General features: G+C 35.9%; 1 protein-coding gene across 1 annotated transcript in view; it reads right to left on the bottom strand.

Moving 5' to 3' along the window:
• The window catches only part of BRINP3 (BMP/retinoic acid inducible neural specific 3), a 226,205-nt gene that overhangs the window by 100,278 nt on the left and 105,060 nt on the right, over positions 1 to 20,867 (bottom strand). The window contains exon 3 of the mRNA XM_064454356.1: positions 1,610 to 1,800. Within this exon, the coding sequence (XP_064310426.1) occupies positions 1,610 to 1,800 (191 nt within the window). The remainder of the gene's footprint in view (positions 1 to 1,609; positions 1,801 to 20,867) is intronic.

Raw genomic sequence — 20,867 nt, 5'->3', positions numbered from 1 at the left:
TGTTATTAGCTCATGAAATCTTTCTTAGAAATTAGTAATTCCGTGTAATTATTTTAATTGAACTGACATCTGAAGTATTTAGCACCCATCCAATGATAATGGAAAGCAGCAGGTGTGACTAAAATCATGCCTAAAAATTGAGGCTAGGGACCTAAATCAAAACCCATCAAAGTTAATATAAAAACTCCCTTTGAATTCATTAAGCACTGACAGAGCCCAGAATTCAACACTGTCTCCCTATGAGTGGAAAATTTTCGTAAGTATGTGGTAGCTGTTGCATTTTAGGGCATTTGTGAGGTAGTTGAAAGAGGGATGAGAAAAGTTTCCCTGCAGCAAATCCCGAGGCTTTTGGGAGGATATGGAATGTTTAAGCTACAATTTTCAAATCTCTTCAAAAGAGCTACCCTTAAGTTTTAGCTTTTGCTTGGGTTCATACTTCCTAAAAGGTGTCAAGTCTGTAGCTCTTTTGAGATCAGTGTGATACTGATGCTTTGTACTTTTAAAGAGCAGCTATGCTTGTGTTAGACTATTTTTCCTGAGTTGTTAGTTCCAATTTCAACTTGAAAATTAATTTCATCATATGGCTGTTAGTGAAAGTTACATTAGTTAATAATTAGCAAATAGCTAATAATCCTAAAAGATTATTTTTGCCATTAGATAACCCTTGCATTAGGATATGTGCTGCAGCCAAAACTTTAATTATTGTCCTGCTGGAAGGATACTCAATCACCAGAATTATCTTTAATATCATTACCAACCAAGGGATAAAACTGCATTTCTAAAATGTCTGTTCATTTTGTAATGCCTAGATGGGTAATAACAAGCACTAATTATCTTTCATTAGGAACAATGTACGCTCTCTCTTGAACATTAGGCCTCTTCACTGGATTTCTTCAATCCATTTGGTGACTGGATCCCAATTATACATCAGGCTACCCTTTCCAAATTATTCTTCGTGAATTTAAAGATGCATTTTCTATTAAGTTAATAAGAAAGACATAGCAAAGTATCATCACTCCATTTTGAAACTTTTAGTCCCACTGGTTAAGTGGAGACTAGTCCTAAAAGTGGTAGAGTGATAAGATAGGGACTTGCCAGCAAAGTAGTTTAAAAGTCTCTTAGCTGAAAAGATTTGTTGGAAATAATTTTTACTGGTTTTCTTGCTTCATCCCTGCACTATCGTAATGTACCCAGATACTTGTCTAATCTCTTATTATGTAAATTGTTATAAGGCCCTCTTAGAGAAAAAAATGTCACTTTCCTTAGTGATTTCTTAGTGCAGAGAAAAATCCCCAAAAGGCCAGAAGCATGCACACCAGGAACTCAGGAAAAGTAACTCAGTCTTAACAATAGGTTTTCTACTCTTTTTGTCCCTAAAATTGCTTACATAGAATCAACAAAGCAAAGTTTAACATCAGTAGAAAAAGGAACCATGAGGCTTGTAGACAAAACCTGTTCCCATGCTTTAAACTCCAGCCCAGGGAGAGTTGCTCAGCCCAGCTGATCTGAGAAGGAAGCACCACAGTTTTACAGAGAAATAAGTTGTGACCAACAGTTTTAGTTCAGTCATGCCAAACTCATGCACAATATTTCCAAACGTTAACCCTACCTCCCAAAGTAGCAGATAGTAGGAAATGTGTCCCATATTTCTTGATAAGGTTTTCTGTGATCTGTTGAAGGGTTGGGCGGCGTCCGAGTAGCCTTATATTACGAAAGAATTCAGGGGCGAGTGGCAGTGGGGAGCCAAGGAAATTTCTTCTTTCAACAGCAAGATTACTTACTTTCCAGCGGCCAAACTCTCTGCAAAACAAAGCAATTCTCATTCAGAAATATGTCATTCAGACAAATGTTCTTCATTTGCAAACTACTCTGCTCTGTTGACTTGCTGGGGGCGACTAGCTGGGTATTACAATAGCCTTTGACAGTGATACTCTGTCATGTGTTATAGGCATGGAACAAGAAACAAGTGTTATTTATTAGAAGTGGAGACAGTACTCTGTAATAAAATCATTGTTCTGAAAAAAAAAAAAAAATCCACTTAGGTTGCTGTTGTTCCTATTGTTTATGTTTAGCCCTTCATGTGATTACAGCCCTAGAACAACCAGATTTGCTAGATAATGAAATGAAATTAATGATTGCCCAAAATTTGGACAAATGCAACAAGTGTTTTCATTCACATTTGACCTTGCTATAATATTCTGGTTTTCTGTACTTTTGGCTTCCATTTTGAGGAAATATGCAGATAGTAGGTCCATTTCCTAAAAACAGATGACTTTTCAATTGTAGGAGGGATATAAATTAATTCGAAGGCTTGTCCCCTTCCCCTCCCTAGAATAAATCAATGATGGCAGGGAAAACAAACAAGTCAATTACACAGCAATAAACACATCTTTTATTCATTTACTTACCAATTAAGATACCAGATAGAGTTATTAGTGGAAGGACTCGTTGTCCTCAAAATCTAGCCAAGATACAAAGCATTTGCAGTAACTTTGCTTTTGCAAGGTACACCAATAGCTGTTTTGGTTACCCAGTCAAGTACCATCAGCATTAAGTCGATGGCAACCTGCAGACTACGGTTTAGCCAACACTTTGTCAAGTCATTGGTATAGCTATGTCGATTAAGATTTCCCTTAGATAAGATTGTAGAAAACGAAATAGACCAGAGAGCTTGAAAGATCCTACTGAAGGTCCCAGCTAAATATAGTAAAAAATTAATTTACAAAATTAACACAGAAGGCAAAAATCAGGGATGCAGCAAGCAAATAACATTTGAGGGATATCTGAAATAAAGCAGTTGCCTGTGGCTGAATGACTAGGATGACCTACGTAATACATAATAAAACCTAATATTTTTTAGTACTTTTAAGTTGACAGCTATTAGAACCCAGATAAATACATTCCTGTATAGCCCTTCTCCTTTCCAGCATCCTCCTCTTTCTTTTCCAGGCACAAACTGTCTCATCCCCAGTCTAGCTTAGATTTACATGCATAATAGGTGACAATTTGGTGTAGGTCTTATGCCTTTCCTCTCAGACACATTCTTGTAGATGCCATATTTTATCAAAAACAAATCAGAATAATCATAGTAGAAAGAGATTTATGTGACTTACCTGAAATTTAACACAATTTACAAGTCAAAAGCATGAGACTAAACAGATCCCCACAGTTTCTTAAAGACTCTGCACATCACCAGTGGGCCTAAATTAGTATTTCGAAATCATTGTTTGATAGGTGTGGGTTTTTTTCAAATTAGTTGTCAGTTTTTAAAGTTTTCTCTCACAAATATAACTTCCTTGTAAGAAACTATAAAACCAATAACCTCTTTTTTTAGCCTTCTTGGAACTACAGCATATTTCTGGAAAGAGATGAGAAAAATTGCACACAAACATTTTTTGTCTCTAAAATGAAAAAATATTCATTGAGCGTATTGACCACGTTAATGTAGGCACTAAAATCAGTGAATTACCCTGCTCTGTAAATGTACTTTTCAAGTGAATGAAAAAAAACTTAAAGACAACAGGTTTTTATTCAAATTCTCTGCTTTCTGGTCATATTTGAGTGAGTTTTTTCATTTGAATACATTAGAAATTATAGGGCAGTTGTGGTTACTAAACAGACTATCAAGACAGAATTTCTTTGACAGCAAGAAAAGAATACAGGCTTTATAAAGTAAAATATTCATGTTATACCTTGATCAATTTTTTTCTTCTAAACTTGCTATGTGACTAACTGGAAGTATGAAAGCTGAGTTTCAAACACAAGAGTAGCAGAAAAAGTTGCAATTCTTATAAAACCTAGTTTGCTGTCACCTTTCATTTGATTTTCATTGTCAGATTTTAAGGACAGAGAAGACAAGCATAATTCCCTCATCTGCCCGCTTTCTACTGCAGTCAAAGGAATATCACCAAATGGCTCTTTCTGCCTATGTCAGCAGTTTGTGACTGAAGAAACCATTTTCCAGAAAAACATATCATCCTGACTCAAAAGGTGATGCTGAAGATCTCTCAGAATTTGTTAACAATCATTAAATTTCAATTAAATAATCAAAAATGAGCATTTAACTACAGAGAGTGCATTTTACTTTCAGTTTGAACCTTGCCAACTTCAGTTTCCAATTTTTTGAGCTTTTAATACATGAGATGCAGATTAAAAGTTTTTCTAAATATTAGGTACATTCTATGTAACTAATTACAGCTCTTTTCTGAATCTCCTCTTAACCTTGGGCAAAGTTGATTGCCTTCTTTTGAGTTTCTTTGTGAATTGTAGTTTTAGACAATATGTCTTACAGCTCTTCTCCAAAAGTGGCAAATGATTTCTTGGAAGAGTAAAACTAAAAACGATGACCTCATCCACATGAAATTCAGTATTTCCAAGATGAAATCCTCCTGTTCTACTACAAGTCCTTTATTTAGTGAATCCAGGGACTGAATTATTTTAGCACTATAAGAAATTTGTTTGGCTTAATCAAACTTGGAATCCTTCTGCAGTTTTTGTTATAGAAAGATTGTTTTGCTGTATCTTATGCTATTTCAGAGAGAAGTAGGCGAATGCTTTTGCAAGAGTTTTGACATTCTGTTTTGATTCAGTGCATATCGATGGACACAAATATTAGTGCAGCAAGTAATTCTCTTTTGAAGTTCATTGCTGAGGAAACTGAGGGAGTAGAATATGGAAGCTGATTTAAAAAAAAAAAAAATCACAATTTTATAATCCTGCCACAGCCTGAGCTGAAGCTTTTAAAGAACTTACAAACCAGCTATCATATTTTCCTGAAGTCTTTCTTAAATGGAGTGTTTTGGAATATGGAGAGATGAACCCCAAAAACCTCTGGGAGAGACAAGAGGAAGCTTCATCTCTGAAGATAAAAGGGGGACACAGGACACCAAAACTGAGCTGCCTGGCTGCTGGAGCAGTGATACCTAGATGTGGTCAATCAAGAAGTGACTAGTACCTGAGGAATGCTTTCAGACATCAGAAGTAACTGGGTTTATGACAGAAAAGCATAGGAGCAGGAAAACCTGGGCTGGAGTTCAGGGTGGGGTGTGTGTACTACATTTTTTCTAGCATACTGAGTGAGGAGGCTTTCACAAACACTTTCTGGGTATGTAAGAGTCACTAGTAGCTGTTATCCTGAAATTAGAGCTAATTTCTCTTTCAGAAATTTCACTGTAAATAAAACTGTATCCTTATGTTCCTTTTATATGACATATAAATATGCATATTTTTATACCTATACGTATAAGTTCCCCTTCTCTTGATTTCACCTTGCAAGCAGCAGTATATGCTCCCTTATTTCCTTCTCCCCTCTGTTATCACACAATAAAGCTCAACCTTTATTTACCTGTTTTCTTGCAGTCATTCTCTCCAATACAAATTCTCTAGCCCTCAAAGGATTTTTGTACCAAATGTACATTATTCTCCTTTGGAAATCAGGTTCCTGTCCACTGCCAAAAGCAGACTAGCAGACCTGACAGAGTAAATGATCATCTTCTTAGCAGAGAAAATACTGCCTTCCAAAGTCACTGGAGTACCATTCATCAGAATAATACCTCCCACAGAATAGCATAGCATCAGTGCTGCCTGCTGGTCAAGAAAACCAATTATACACTGAATACAAACACTAGCAGTATTAGAAGATTATTCTTTCCTCCTCTTCCTATTCTTCTACTGTGTAAGAGCCAAGATTAGTAACTGTCATGGTGCTATCAAGAAGGTAATATTTAATAACAGGTGGTACCCCTGTGCTGCCCATCTATTTCTAGCCTGAACAATGTTAACCATTGGTTAAAGTTTAATGCTCAGGGCAAAGCCTGTTGTTGAGAAGGATGATGTCTTTGAGTTCCTGGGCTTGTACAAGAGAAAGCACATAAGTCAGTCTGGCTTCTAGGATTAAGCCTATAATGGAACCACAATAGTATCATGCGTAGTGCTAGAGGCCATGGGCAGCATTCTCTCCACCTTCCTACATATTTGAACAATGGATTTGTATGTCCTACCAAAAATCTGTTTCCTGGCTGCTTGGCTAACACATATGCAAGAGCCCTGAAGCCCAGTGGTGCCAGTTCTGACCAGCTGTAGTGCATGCTTGCCGCAGCCTCTGTTGGCTGAATAGGGTCTCCTGCCATTTGTTCTACTTACAGAAATTTAGGTTGAAGAATGATCAGTCAGGGAGTTAGTGTAGGATAAAAACACAATTTAAAATACAGTTTTTATTTCAATGTTATTTCTTTTATTATTTTCTACTATTTCTTATTTGTATTGCTATGCTATGACATTCAGAGTGATGTTTAATCTAAGAATAATGTTCTGACATGAAACACCACTTAGCAGAGTATTGTAGAAGCCATGGACATGTTTTCATCTTGAAAGAAGCTTAAATTGCTAGTGGATCTGTAAGTGATTCTAGGGAATCAGGCAACAAGGTCTGTCAATGTCTTTTTTGAATTTCAAGCCATAGCTTTTTTTTCAAACGTGCATATAAATTATACATTTTCTTCTACCACTCCACTCATTTCAATAAATTTTAAATCATATGGTATGGGGAGATATAGGGAAAGCTCTATATAAAACATCTAGTTGAAGGAAAAAAAAATGCCTGTGTACTCTAAAATTGTAGTGTGTAGAAAATTTGAAATGGGAATATAACCTCTACTATTGCATATGATTAAGTCAGAGCCTACAAAGAGATTTACAGTGAGTCTGATGGATTATTCTGAACCACAACAGTCTCTCCTAAGCTCAGCCATACACAGAATGCACCTCAGGCAAAATAGCAATGTTAGGCCTAATTGTAAGTTACTTATATGTTTTATAAAACAGTATTAGTACTGGTAAGCATAAATGTTAATTAATAGTAGTGTGGCAAATTTTGGAAAGTGCTCTTTGAAAACTAACTTCACATCATTTTTAATACTAAAGAACTCTTCTAGTTCCTTTCTCTTTATGTCTTCTAAATGAGACAGCTCCACTCTTGGATGTTGAGAAGATGAAGGCTTCAAATGGGCTGAAATGATAGTAGGATTCTGAAACCAATGTTTCCCATGCAGCTGCAAGTTAATCTGCTGTACAACAGCCAAATGGGAGAATATATGGTGTTTTTCTCTGCCTACCATCTTTAAAAGCCTGAGGATTTCTTAATGACTGAGGCCATAGAGTGAATAAAGCCAAGATGATATAAAATGAAGCTACTGCCATATTAAGCTTCAAAAGAAAAAGGTCAACAAAACATAATAATGCTCATGATTTGAATCATGCACCGATCTGTGACTGGGGCTCATGAAAGGTGCCAGCTGCACAGATACACACCAAAGACAAGCTCAACTACCTGGCTCTGATAAGTGTCACAACACTGTCAACCACATTTATTCTGTCCTGTTCAATGCAAAAGCTATATATAGCTATAGCTGTTGGGGGGAATTGTACACAGGATAGTTCCTCTGTAGGAGACAGGGTCAGAGTGGATTGTACATACGCCTCTTGGCCCCAACTACACCATGATCCTACAGATTGTATAAAAGAGGATCCCATAGCAGCAATATCCCATTACCTTGCAGCTACCTACCAGCACTTCTACAATGGTAACACGTAACTATGGAAAATATATGCTAGCAGAAAAAAAGCGAAGAAAATTACTTTTAAAGAGAAGATTCACCCAGATGTGGACAATCAGAAACAGGTAATAGCCAAGGCTGTGTTGTTCACAGATTGTCAGGTGAAAAAATTCTCCTTACCAGCTCAGGTCACAGAACTTTCAATGTTTATTAAAATCAGTTAAGTGATGGAGAATTTGCCACAACCAATGTTTTTTACAGTTGATTTTTACTATTCAAGATGAAGAAGAAGGGAATTAGTCATATATTGACCGAGCAGCCTTTTGAAAATATCCACCTTTGTATAGAATCAGGATGATAGGGACAAACACTTCATTAAGGCAAAGTAAACATAACAGCCTCCCTTGACGGGAAGAAGCAGCAGTGCCTGATAATATGGAATATATTTTATCTATGACTCTTAAAATTGTCAGTTATCTGGAAATGGTGACTAAAAAGAAAAAATATTCAAGATACAATAAGCTCCTTTTAAACTTATTTCCCATTGTTGAAATGGAAAATATTTCTTCATTAACCATATCCTCATAATTGTCTGGCATTTTCTTAAAGTTAAAACAGAATATTTGCTGAACACATATATGTTTTCTATATTATTGCTTATATATAGACTGTTTTTCACCTTATCGTGAATAAGCACTATCATTAGGATTTTTTATCTTAAATTACTGTTCCTTTGAAATATCCTAGTAATATTTTTGCCTTTCTATGCCTCTTATCTCATCAGTTTCCTAGCACTTGAAATTCTACTTCCAGAACTATAATTCATTAGTATCACTTTCTCCTTGCATTATGCATATGAAATATGTAGAAATCTATTAAAAATTTAATTAAAAATATATACATTACATACTTAGAATGTACTTGAATGTATTTCTTTTTATGACTACACATAGTCAGATTATTCCCAGCTACTGTGACATAAATTATTTGAAACATCTCACCTGTCATGAACATGGGAAGGGTTTACTACAGAAGAGGAAGTGACTTTCCTTTTGTTCATGTCTGACTGACATTTAGCTTCTGCAACATATGTACCAAAAGATTCCTCCTCTAATGAAATCTGAGAGGGGATTATTTCTGTATCTTGTCTTGTGGCATTGTGTTTTCCTTTTACCTCTATTTTGTGATATAGTTCCAAACACACTCGTGAACTTTCATTCAGAGTCTCACTGTTCACATATTTAGCTGTACGCATATCACACAAAGGTATGTGCACAAAGCTAATAGCTCTTTGTGACTTAATCTTATTTACCTTCTGCCTCAGGAGCAGCTCAATCACCCAAGCAATATACAGTAATAGCATGAAGAAATGAACTTATTAGGAATATGTTGCAAATTACACAAAAGTTAAACAGCAAGATCAGGAAGAGTACAAACAATTTTGAACTGAAACGTGTTTATACAAACTGTCTGTCTAATAGTGAGGAACCAGTGAATTAGCTTGTAAAATTGCACCAGTTTGCACAAGCTTTTAATTCAAGGATAAATTCCAAGCAAATAATTCATTAGCTCTACATATGCTAATAGTCACAGAGAGCAGAGAGGAAAGGGAGAATTCCTAGTAAAACCTACCCTTGATTCTACTAAATATGAAACAGAGAACGACTGGGATACTTGGAAAGCGTTTCTTACAGTCTGAGTAACCAGAACATAGATTTTGCAGGGGTTTTTTTTATATTTCTGGGGTTTGATTATTTAGATGTGCTCTAGCCAGTAGGTATTCTTTCCTGTGTTAATGACAATAAAAATATGGATTTACAGCCTGCTAGGCAAGATGATGGCATTTTTGGAGTCACAAGTAGCTGCCCATCTAATTAATTACAAAATGTCCAGGTCACTATTCCTGATCATTGGTTTATATATTTTATATATATATATATATATATATATATATATATATTCTTTATATATATACTCCCTGCAAGAAGTATTGATATCATGGTTGTCACATGTCCAAGAGGGTTAAGAAGATGGTTCATTCTCCCCCTGACAGTATCAAAAGAGTTTCTAACACCTTGTAACCACATTACTCAGACTAATCCAGCCCTTCTACAGTCTTGGCAAGCTCAAAACATCCTTTTTTTCATGTTCACATCTGCCCATAGGAATAATGTGTTATCTAGGCAACAGCTTTTATAAAATAGTGCATTTGCTTAGACTACAGAAGACTAAAGAAATCAACGCATTTCCTCTGACTTGTAGATTCTTGCATTTCTGTCAATTTATTTTCAACCTCTATGAAAGCCAATGTTGTCAAAAATTAATTGTGATGAAAAAGTATGGATTTAAATTTTGTAAATGTGACATAAAAACTGTTTCCCATGTTTTCCACAATACACTGATTACCTTCACTCTGTTTTCCAGAACATTTTCAGAGAAGCAGGTATCCTACCTATAGACAAAACAGTAGTTAACCTTTAAAATGGAGAAGTCTGCCTTGGACAAGAGTTTTTTTTATACAATAAGGAAAAAGTTATAAGAAAGAGAAGCAGAAAGGTATGTTTACAGTCCTTTTGTCTAACATTAAGAGTCAATAGACATTATGGTCGTGTTCCTGTAGTTGACTGTACAGGAAGAAAACTTGATGACTCTGGAATTTTATAAGAAAATGAAACACAGAAGTGTCTAGCCCTCTCACTGAAAAGGGGCTTTATGGATTTGGCTGTACCTGCTACTGCTTCACAATCAACAAGAAAATCAGATTTGTCTTCCTTTTATTATTTTTCTGACTAAAGTAAAAAGAATGGAACCAGATTTGTTGTAGAGACAAGGAAGAAAGTTGAATCTGTGGAATATTTTAGTGCATGAATCAACACAATAAATAGAGATTGTGAAGAGGGAATCAGCATAAAGATCTGTTGGAGAAAATAAAACATAATAGAGGATTCCTTGATTCAGTGTTTGTGGATACTCCCAGGTGGATCACAGGGGAAAGACAAACTTCTAATATTCTTCATCAATATGTGCTACAGTTCAGTCTCAAAGTCTTTGAAAATACTTTTGTTACTATTTTTATAATTTCTGTTTCAGAACTACGAAACTGATCTGTTGTACTGGGCAATAGAGAGGCATACAGACAAAACCAAATTGTGATAAATAATTTAAAATTTAAAAATAGTGCTTCTTATTCACCTTATTTTTAATTTGGAGAATTGAGACATAGTAAAGCTAAGAGTACAGAGTACTGTGAGCAGCATGACCTCCTTATGTCTGATACTCAGAGCAGACCAAAAATCTTTATGACCTGGCTAGTGTGGCAGAAAACATGAGCTCTTAAACCCTTTGAAAACTCTTTGTTTGTTCCTCAGATGTTACTAATGTTCACTATTGGCTTAGGCTCAGTGCCATGGACACCAAATTCCCATCTACTCAAACCCAAGGCTAATGTTGTTCCTGCCTGCCTGGAACTGGAAAAAGGTACCTTAAATAATTGGCTTCAATATATATTCTCAAAATACATATTCTCAATATATTATCAGACAAATACTGGTCTAAAGCCTTATATACCAAGCTATACATAATGTCTAAAATTGTTCCTTTTCCATTAAGAATGTTGTATAAACTTAAGTAATCTTCTATAGTGTAGATTATTTGGCTCAATTTCTATATAATTTATAAGTTTATAATTCCAAATAAGAGACTTCTTGTCTCCCATTTACTCCTATGCCACCCTTGCAGAGTGCATGCCAGAAGTACTATTTACAGTACTGATAAATGACACCTACTTAACCTGCACTTCAATTTATAAAGGCAGTTGTTTCTACCAACACTATGGGATGAGTCTGGATTTACACAAGTGTGAATCAAACACACATAGGCCTAAACTCTGCTTTGATATCTTGAAATATAGCAACTACACTAGTGCTGTTTGTAGCAATTCAAATTGTTGAAAGCAGGAGAATGTAAAGCAAAATACTTTTCTGAAAGTACTTTAGTGTGTTACTTGTTTGTTTACTGCTTAGCTCTTGGGGGAAAGTGCCATTGATCTTTTTTTCATCTAAATGTTATCCTCTTATCTAAACGTTGTTTCACTGGTAGCAGGAAATGCTCAGATCTCTACTTGCACACAAAAAATAAAGCCAGGGACTTATTCAGCATATAAAAATGCTTCAATTTTATTTTCTACCACAACAACAAAGTGTGCTTCTGTTTTAGCACTATTTGTATTAATTCCAAAATAAATTTGGAGCTTTGGTTTATTAAAAATTTTCCTGGTGTTATTCCTTTTTCCAGTGACATAAATTGCAAATGTCTCTGAAGAACCAGTGGAATTACAACAGTGAGCTGTACAGAGAATCAGGGCAATAAACCTGTCAATATAGTTCCAGATTACAAATACAAAGTTTTCTAATGCTGTTAAGTAAATTAAAGTGTTGAATAGGATTTGAGTTACTAATTTCTGCAATAGAAACAGTTAAGCTTTAATTGTATTCTCTGAAAGAATAAAGCCTATATACCTGTTACATTTAATTTTACTTTCAGTCCTTGAATGACACAGATACAGAGTTTATGCAAAGTGGGGAAACAAAGTGGGAAACAAAACTTTCAGGACTCTAGGACTTGTAAAAAACAACTTTTTGGGTAGGTCAACTTGCAATACACCTTATAATACATATGTTGGAGGCTTTGTATGCAACTAGATATATTCTGAAGCTAAGACCACATTTAAAAATGCTGGATAAGATACTTAATCCCTCTCCAGAGTCCAAATATGAGCTTTTTTTATTATTATTATTTTACTAATGTAAAATATATATCTTGAGAATACATTATTATAAAATTTCTGTGCATCTGCATCCATTTAATCATTCCTTTTTCATCATTTCATCATTCTTTGTACAATAAGTCTGAGAGAGAAAAATAATAGTGATTGTGGAAAATTTCAAATGGGACCAGTGGGACTTAAAATATTATTTACAATGTCATATAATTATCATATACACCATAAATTTTATTTCTAATACCATGAATATTGTCACAGATTGGGAAGGAGGGAGACTTCATGCACCCAACAAAGATTGGAACAAGAATGGTTGAAGAGGGACAAAGTTTACAAACAGCCAAGAGAAGTGATGCATGGCATATCCTCACAAACATTTAGCTATGCTCAGAGTTACTCTGCCTTTATACTAACATGGTTGAGCAAAAGCCTGTTCTATACCACCAGTATCTGTATTAACAGTTTCATCACTGTGCTTGAGCTAACAGCATCATTAGAACTGGTGGCTTGTTAGTGTGAGTGAAGCGCCATGTGAGCACAGCTCTACTTCTGGTTCATGCCTGGTCAGCTGGCCAGGGTCAGAAGCCTTCCTTTCTCTTCTCTTCCATTTTGTTAATGAAACAGGCATTATAACATATTTAGGAGGCAGCATAAACTATGCAGGCCAGTTGCAAAAAAGGAGTGGTAATTATTAAATCAAAATTAGCAAAAATATTATTATTTCTCTTCTAGCTATATTTCAATTTCATTGAATGAATCAAAATGATTAGCCAATAATTTCAGATTACTAGCCACAGTATAGCAACTGTGCTTAGGATTCTGTTGTACTGGCTGCTATTCTGCACCAGGCTTAAGATAATGAGGACCTACATGAAAGTTACAGTATTTTCCTAGAAATATTGTTTAGGAAGAAACAGAATGCAATGTAGTTGTACAGATCTAAAAATAAAGCCATCATTAACTGGCTTTCCAAGCCATATGCCCAGCAGACATGATGGTATTTTTATCCAACTTTATATAAGGAGCAATGCTGGACAGTTACTGGGGATTCTGTTTTGGCCACAGTAAACTTACCTTAGCTATTAATGTCTTGGCCAGAATGATTTCCATTCTATTTTAGAACATACCAGCTTTGCAATGCTGCTGTGAAAAAATACCAGTACACCTCCACAGCGTGTACTGTGTCTCATAAATCAAGATTACATGTTAAACATAGTCCAGTATTTTACATATAATAAAAATATGCTACATAAAATGAAAGAGGTGTGAGGATAAATGAAGTAATCTATATTGTAGTTGTGAACAATGGCAATGCTTTACTACAAAGCCATTCAAGTAAGAACCTGTGACGTGTTACTAAACCTTGTGCCTCCAGATTGCCAGCTTGAGTACAGTTCAATGTGGCAACAAAGCAAGCATTTTTACCATCTGATGGTTGTCTAATGGCCAGCATGACGGGAACTCCAACTCCGTTTCCTAGGGTAAATGCATATATTTCACAAATGTATTACAGGAGGAAGCTAGTCAACATACTCATAAATACTCTCACTGAAAACAATGCAGCAGAGAGAGAATACCAGGGCCTGCTCTTCCTGTCTCAGAGAATGTAAGCAGTGGGGAAAAAAAAAAAAAGACAGGATAGTTGAAAATCTTCTTTCACCAAGCTAAATTCTACCTTTATGCTGCTTGTGCATTGAGTTGGCTTGGTACAAGGCTGTTCCGTAACATGTATTGCTGCATTAGCATGAAACTCACACAGCCATCAACATCCATAGATATGTTCATCTCTGAGTTAGACCTACTGTGGTGCAGACATTAGTGATTCCTGACGCGTCTTGGACAAGGTCAGAGTGAGTTGCTGTACTATATGTGTGGCGCAACTTGCTTCACCCTTGAACCTAGGACCAGCTGAAGGCATGCCAAAAATGACAATAAATTAGGAGTAGAAAATGAGTAAATAGCCAAACAGCACAGAAACAGAAATTTCCCTTCCATGAGACTCCTTGCCTTAATTTTCTTGTAAGAATTTGGTCACACAGAGCCAAAGATACAAAAAAACAGTCTGCTTATCTCCCCTACACATCAGTTACTTCTCTGCCAGGTAGGAGGAGACAGAGGTATACATTCGTCTTGATTTTCTGGCATGAGTTCAAGCACAGTGTCATGAGATTAAAACTAATGCTCAGACAGATAGAATAGAATTATCCTCTTGATTACTCCTGCTTTTCGCTCATCTTAAACCTGACAGTTCTTTGTGGCTGAGATTTAATTCCCCTGACCACAGGGTCACTTTAGAGTGGGGAATAACTTTCCCTCCTGCAGGGGTCACAGACATCCACATCCAGGAGTGGTCTTTAGCAAAGTGGCTTCACCCCACTGAAACCAGGGTAGAAAAAGTAGAAGACCATGTTTCAAAAAGAAATGCATAACTCTTGCAAGAGCACTGGGTTTCCTCAGATATACTCCTGGAAGCTAGAAGAGATGTTTTACAAGGAGCCTCTTTGGTGATAATCTTGTCTTCATGAAGGGTCCTCACTGAGATGTCGTACCCCTTGCTATGACTGAGCTGCAGGGAAGTACACACTGACACAAAATATGGTGAGAATTGCAGCCTGTATTCATGGGTCTTTTTTCCCAAGAAAATTTAGGCACAGGGTGAATGCATATATATCCTGGTCTGAATGTGGATGAGACCCAAAAAATGCCCTTAATATGAACAATTAGGAAACACTCCTATATCCAGCAACTCGGACATAGTCGTGAATCCCTGCATTCTTTCAGGAGAAATTTGACTCAGCAGCAGCTGTACAGATAGGAACAAACACTTTCTTCACCTGTTCAACCTAAATAAGATAATGAAATTCAAAGCCAAATGGAGACTAAATCCTAGTTGGGTCAGCAGATTATTTCATTTCCTTTCTGATTTTTCCTTGAAACAGAAATAAAGGAGTTACAGCAAAACAAGAAATTAGAAGGAAATTAGAGGAAAAACATCCTCTACGTCTTTATATCCATGTAATACTAAACTGAATTTACCGAACCAGTGAAAAGTTAAAAGTGTAAAAAGTGAAAGTACTTAAAATGGTTATAAATCAAACACTTCTCACACAGTAATTTTTAATCTGTTCTCTCTCTGGTTAATAGTATACTTTGGCTTCTGTGAGAAAACATATTACAGAACTTAGGAAACGTGTAAATTTTGGTTTTGTAGTGAAACTTTTGTAGCATTCTGTATATATAAATGGCACTTCTACAACATAAATAAAGAGAAAACATTTTTGCATATAATAATTTAAAACCTAACTGCAGGGTTACACAATCTTCTCCTTTGCCATAGAAACTCTGTAGCCCCAGTAATCATCATGAAGTGCAAAACTATGTGCTATGCATCAGATAGGAGTCTTTCAAGCCACAATTTGATCTATTAGTATGAATTATGAAGTTTCTGTATATCTTTCCATGGGAAGAGTGATTACAGTCATTTGTCTAAATGGAGGGGTAGGACCTAGGTGTCTTTCAAAGATTATGTTGCTAGTGGTACATTATCAAGTTGGAAGGCTTTTACATGTAGGATCCTACAGAAATTTCCCTGAATCTGGTCCTTTTTAAAACTTTTGTTATTGAGTGGGATGATGGAAAGTATATTCATAAAATACGCAGACAATATTAAGTTGAGGGCTATGACAACTGCTTCTGAAGATTTATAGAAACCAGAGAAATGGTTGAAAATCAAAAAGATGGAATGGGATAAAAAGCAAGGTACTATGCTTAAAAACAGAGAAAATACATACAAAATAAATCATTAAGAAAGTAGAAATATGGTAAAATAGAATAGATTAGGAAAAAACCCACCTAAATCTGCTTGGAATGTCACTGCAAATATGGCAGATTCTTACATTAAATAAGAACATTTTATGTAAGACAAAATAGCTATGTCACTTTTCAGAGTTCTGCTAAGAATCTGAATGAGAATAACATCCCCAAAGAAAGTTTTAAAAAAACCCAACCAAACAAACAAACAAAGAGAAAAATATCTGTTTAAATCCTTTTGAATACAGCAAGGAGATAAAAAAGTAAAAAAACCTCTTTATTAGGAAAGTAGAACATTTTGTTTTTTCAAGAGAATACAAGCTTCTGGAGGACATGACAGCAGGCTTCCAGTATGAAATATTATTCAGAAACAAGAGGCAAACAATTGCTCAGCTAGGAAAAATAAGCTTTATTTGGGGCAAAGAAGGTTGAACAAGAGATCTGTCTCAGCCCTATATTTCTGTAAATCCAGCACTGTAAGTCTGAGTAAAACTATCATGTTGACTAATGCTGTCATATGACTTCCTATATTCCCATTCTGCTGACAGCCATCCACTATCTCTTACTACCAATTTAGATTGCATTTGCCAGCATTGCAAGTATCTTGTGGGCACCTTCAGTGTCTGTATATAATCTAGTATAGGGGAGTCTTGGTCTGTTGGCAACTCCCAGTACGCAAATTAATAATAGTTGCCGTTATTGTGCTATCTCTACTAAATAGTTCCTGAAAAGAGTACAGAAACGTTATCGCTGAAGGAAAATAAGGAACTGACAGCAAAAGAATTGGGTTTAATTACATTTTATGCAGGATAAGGATTTGCTACAAGTTGATATGAGAATATGAAGTAAAATACATTTTTAAGTGTTAATTATAATTGTTATACTTCGTAAAGGAGAGATTATATGATGGATGTTGCAGTATGCAGAGAGCATTATTCTGGAGTGCTGTAGTCTAGAACTGTGTAGTCAAAATGCTTTCACTGAAAATGTCAAATATGCAGTATTTACTAGCCGCTTCATTATTTCAATAGATTTACTATACTTAACATAAAATAGTTTGTTTCAGTGATATTAAAAATATTTCAAGATTATTTTTTAATCAATTAACAATTTTTAGGCTAATATTTTTCCAAACCCGAAACATTTTGACTCAGAGACACCAATGTCATTTTAATTATGCAGAAGTTGTGTAATTAAAAGTAATATAATACAAATTTTATCCTCATGGTGTTAAAAATAAGTAAAAGTATATACCTGTGTAATTTTTTATTATTAAGATTCTAGGCCTACTTTTAGATAACTGAGTTATCATTTTTCCTCCTACACAGGAAAAGGAGAGGGGGAAAAAAAGTATATTCATACAAATAGCAATAGTAAGAGAGAAAAATTTCCACTTGTCTCTGAAACTATGAAATTATTTCTTCCTTGAAGTCACAGAAAGAAGAAAAGTTGGTCCTATCCATGACAGCAGGTATACAGGCTGTCCTTCACACATGGCCTTGCCCTTACAAAGTAATCAGTTATTCCTGTGTGATTTGAGGGAAACCTCAAAATAGACAACTTAATTTGCATGAAGTTTTCTTTTCCTTTGGCTCTGGTTTGGGTTATGTTGTTGCTTTCTTCTAGTACATTCTTTAGTAATTGTCTGAAGCATGACAATGTAAAGTACTAATTTGGTTTACATTACTGCTACAAACTACAGTGCTGTCTTGACAAGTGTCGTGGTTTAGCCGGCAACTCGGCCCCACACAGTCGCTCACTCACTCCCCCACCGGTGGGATGGGGGAGAGAATCAGAAGGGTAACGCTCATGGGTTGAGATGAGAACAGTTTAATAAATAAAATAAAATACAACAACAAAAATGCAATGGAAAGGAAAACAACAAGAGGCGCGAAACCCGGGGTGGGGGAGGGGGAAGAATCACCAAAACAAACCGCATGTGCCGCAGCCACTCACCACCCACCGACCCAACACTGCATCTTCCTGAGCCGCAACTGCCCCCCCTTAATATACTGGCCATGGTGTCACATGGTACGGAATGAACATCCCATTGGCCGGTCAGGGTTAGCTGCCCCGGATGTGGCCCCGCCCCTCCCAGTCTCCCACTGACATGGCAGAGTGTGGTAAACTGGAAAAGTCCCTGACCACCAGTGAAGAGAATTAACCCCTTCTCAGCCAAAACCAGCACAACAAGTAATATTGATTATACTAGTCATAAAAATTCTTACAAAATTTAAATTATTTTGAAAACTAGTAAGGATTATTTCAGGTGAATGCTCTGAGAACAGCTGATTCTTTAGAATTCGATGTTCTCAGTGGGACGGAAAACAGAATGAAAAATGTCTCCTTCAAATTGGAGGAGAATTATTTATTAAGAGACTGTATGTCCAGACTTTCAGCAGAACAGCTGTGGGTCTTTAATAAACTACAATTGTAGAGATATCCGGCCCTTTCAATCCCGCAGTCAGTAATTCAAATGTGCCTGTAACTCAGAGATGATAGCTACCCTGACAGCTGGAGATAGGGTGACAAATAGCTCTTCCAGTTGAGACATTGACATAATTGAAATATGCTGCCAGGGGAGAACAAAAGAGAGAGCATGGATAAGCAGCAGCAAAACCCATGTGAAGGGTACAGTCCTTCCACTGCTCTGCTTTTACTAGCACAGCAGTTTTAGACTGTTAGGTCGGCTGCGATAATTGTTATCCCCTAATGGGATTGCTGTCACACTGGAAACAGAGTGGATTGATCTTTCATTAAACATTTACAATGCTTACAAGCTAGCTGTAGAAGATGAAATGCGAAAACTTTGTAGATGTAATGAAGTTTACAGGAACTTTACATCCTTTATGACAATATCTTGAGGAAGTATAAGTGCAATGCTATTTTAAGATTCTATTTATCTTAAATAAGATTAAGATTCTTTATCAAAATATTTTTCTACTGCATTTGTTCAGCCAACAACTGGGATGCTAATGGTTTTGTACAGTGGGCAAGGCCTGGTATCAAAAACCAGAGTTATAAGAGATCTTATCTCACTGTCATGGGTGACTAAGCATACTCATTATAGTATTTTTTGTATCCCTACACCTTTATGCAGTAGCAGAGTAAATATTTTCATTTTTCTAGCACATATTCTGGAATACAAAATATGTGAGTAATAAGTACATACCTGACCTTATGATGTTTCGGAAGTGGCCTTAGGGAATTTAAAAGGAAAATTTGTTTTAACTCAGTCATATAGCCATTGCAAATTCCACTTCTTTAAACATAATGAATAACCTCTTTGAGCCTCAGATTTCCCATCTGGAAAATGACAGGTATTGAGAAATTTATTCCTTATACATGGAAGTTCTAACAGTTCTATTTGTAAAATATTATTCAAAGCAGAATTCTATGGCACTCTGTAATGGAAAATGTCTATACTGGGAATATAATTAATGCTTTATTCCATACAAGATGAGTAGGATTTTATAAGAAGCTGCTCAGTAAGAACATAACCCAGTAAACAAAAACCAGGAATATTTACAGAGGAAGCTAATTGTCCACTCCTTTTTTTCCTCCCTGCATTCTCTAGAATTCAGGATAGTGAGATTTTACATCTCACTACCCTTAAGGCAAATTTGGGATTGCCAATATTTTTTCTTCTCTTTTCAGCCAGTCGTGGTCATTCTTTATTAGATTGACATATAGTGCATAGGGAGAAATTCCATACCATTCACCCCAATTATACTGCAAAATGCACTTTCATGCTTTGGGATGACAAAGTACAGAGTGACCCAAAGCCTCTGTCTAGGGACTAACAAGAATAGAGCTAATACTTTTGCTCTGATTAGAAGACAACCACAGCTGTGTACAGAGCTAACCTCTTGAGGGAAGCATGTCTGGAACCAGGTGGGACAAATCAGGAATTTTCCCAGGACACTTAAAGAAGGTTATGCTTGGATAAGGGCTGGTTTTAAATGATCATGTGTTTCGGGGTGAGAAGAATGACACAGAAGGTGAAGAAAGCAGAAGTACGATTAAGAAGGGATTTTAAATGCCTCTTCCAACATCATAATCCTTCTGCAAAATTAATTTTAAATTAGTATGGGGATAATCTTTGAACTTTGTAGAATATTTAGTGGGAAGGTTCTGTGTTTGTCCTTGTATTTTTAAGGGTTCTCATTGCAATTCCATGTGGCAGTGGAGCTTTGCTAGCTGTAGGCAATCATTGCTGCCCCTTGTTCTTCTTGAAACACTCAAGTTGCAATTATCTGCATTTCTGTTCAGATCTATGAGCTGCACTCAGTCAGATAAAGAGACAGGAATATAGATCTGCTAGCATAATTTTTTCTATCAAGGTAATAACCATGGCATCATAGAATGATCTAATTTATATATTTATAGCTATTCAAAAATGTGCCAACAGTCAAAATTAACAAAAGTCAAGTATATTTAGTTTCATAGGCAAATAGGCTATATCACTTATACGAACCTTGTACATTATTGGGAAGATGAAAATGGGTATGGGTGGGGATTGGTTGGTTTTAACATCTTTGCATCAAGCTGTTAGTCTAATTGCTAACAGCAGCAAAGGTATGTTATTCACAACACCAGAGTTGAGATTAGAGGGCATTCTTGATATTATTGTATTTTTACAATTGTGTACACTATCATTTTAAAATGCAGCTGGATCTATCATTGCTAAATCATCCTGAACAAAAATGAATCCTTCAGGTAGA

The sequence above is a fragment of the Phalacrocorax carbo genome, chromosome 6 (genome assembly GCF_963921805.1).
Source record: "Phalacrocorax carbo chromosome 6, bPhaCar2.1, whole genome shotgun sequence".
NCBI classification, from domain to species: Eukaryota; Metazoa; Chordata; class Aves; order Suliformes; family Phalacrocoracidae; genus Phalacrocorax; species Phalacrocorax carbo.
This window is presented reverse-complemented; position numbering and strand designations above follow the sequence as displayed.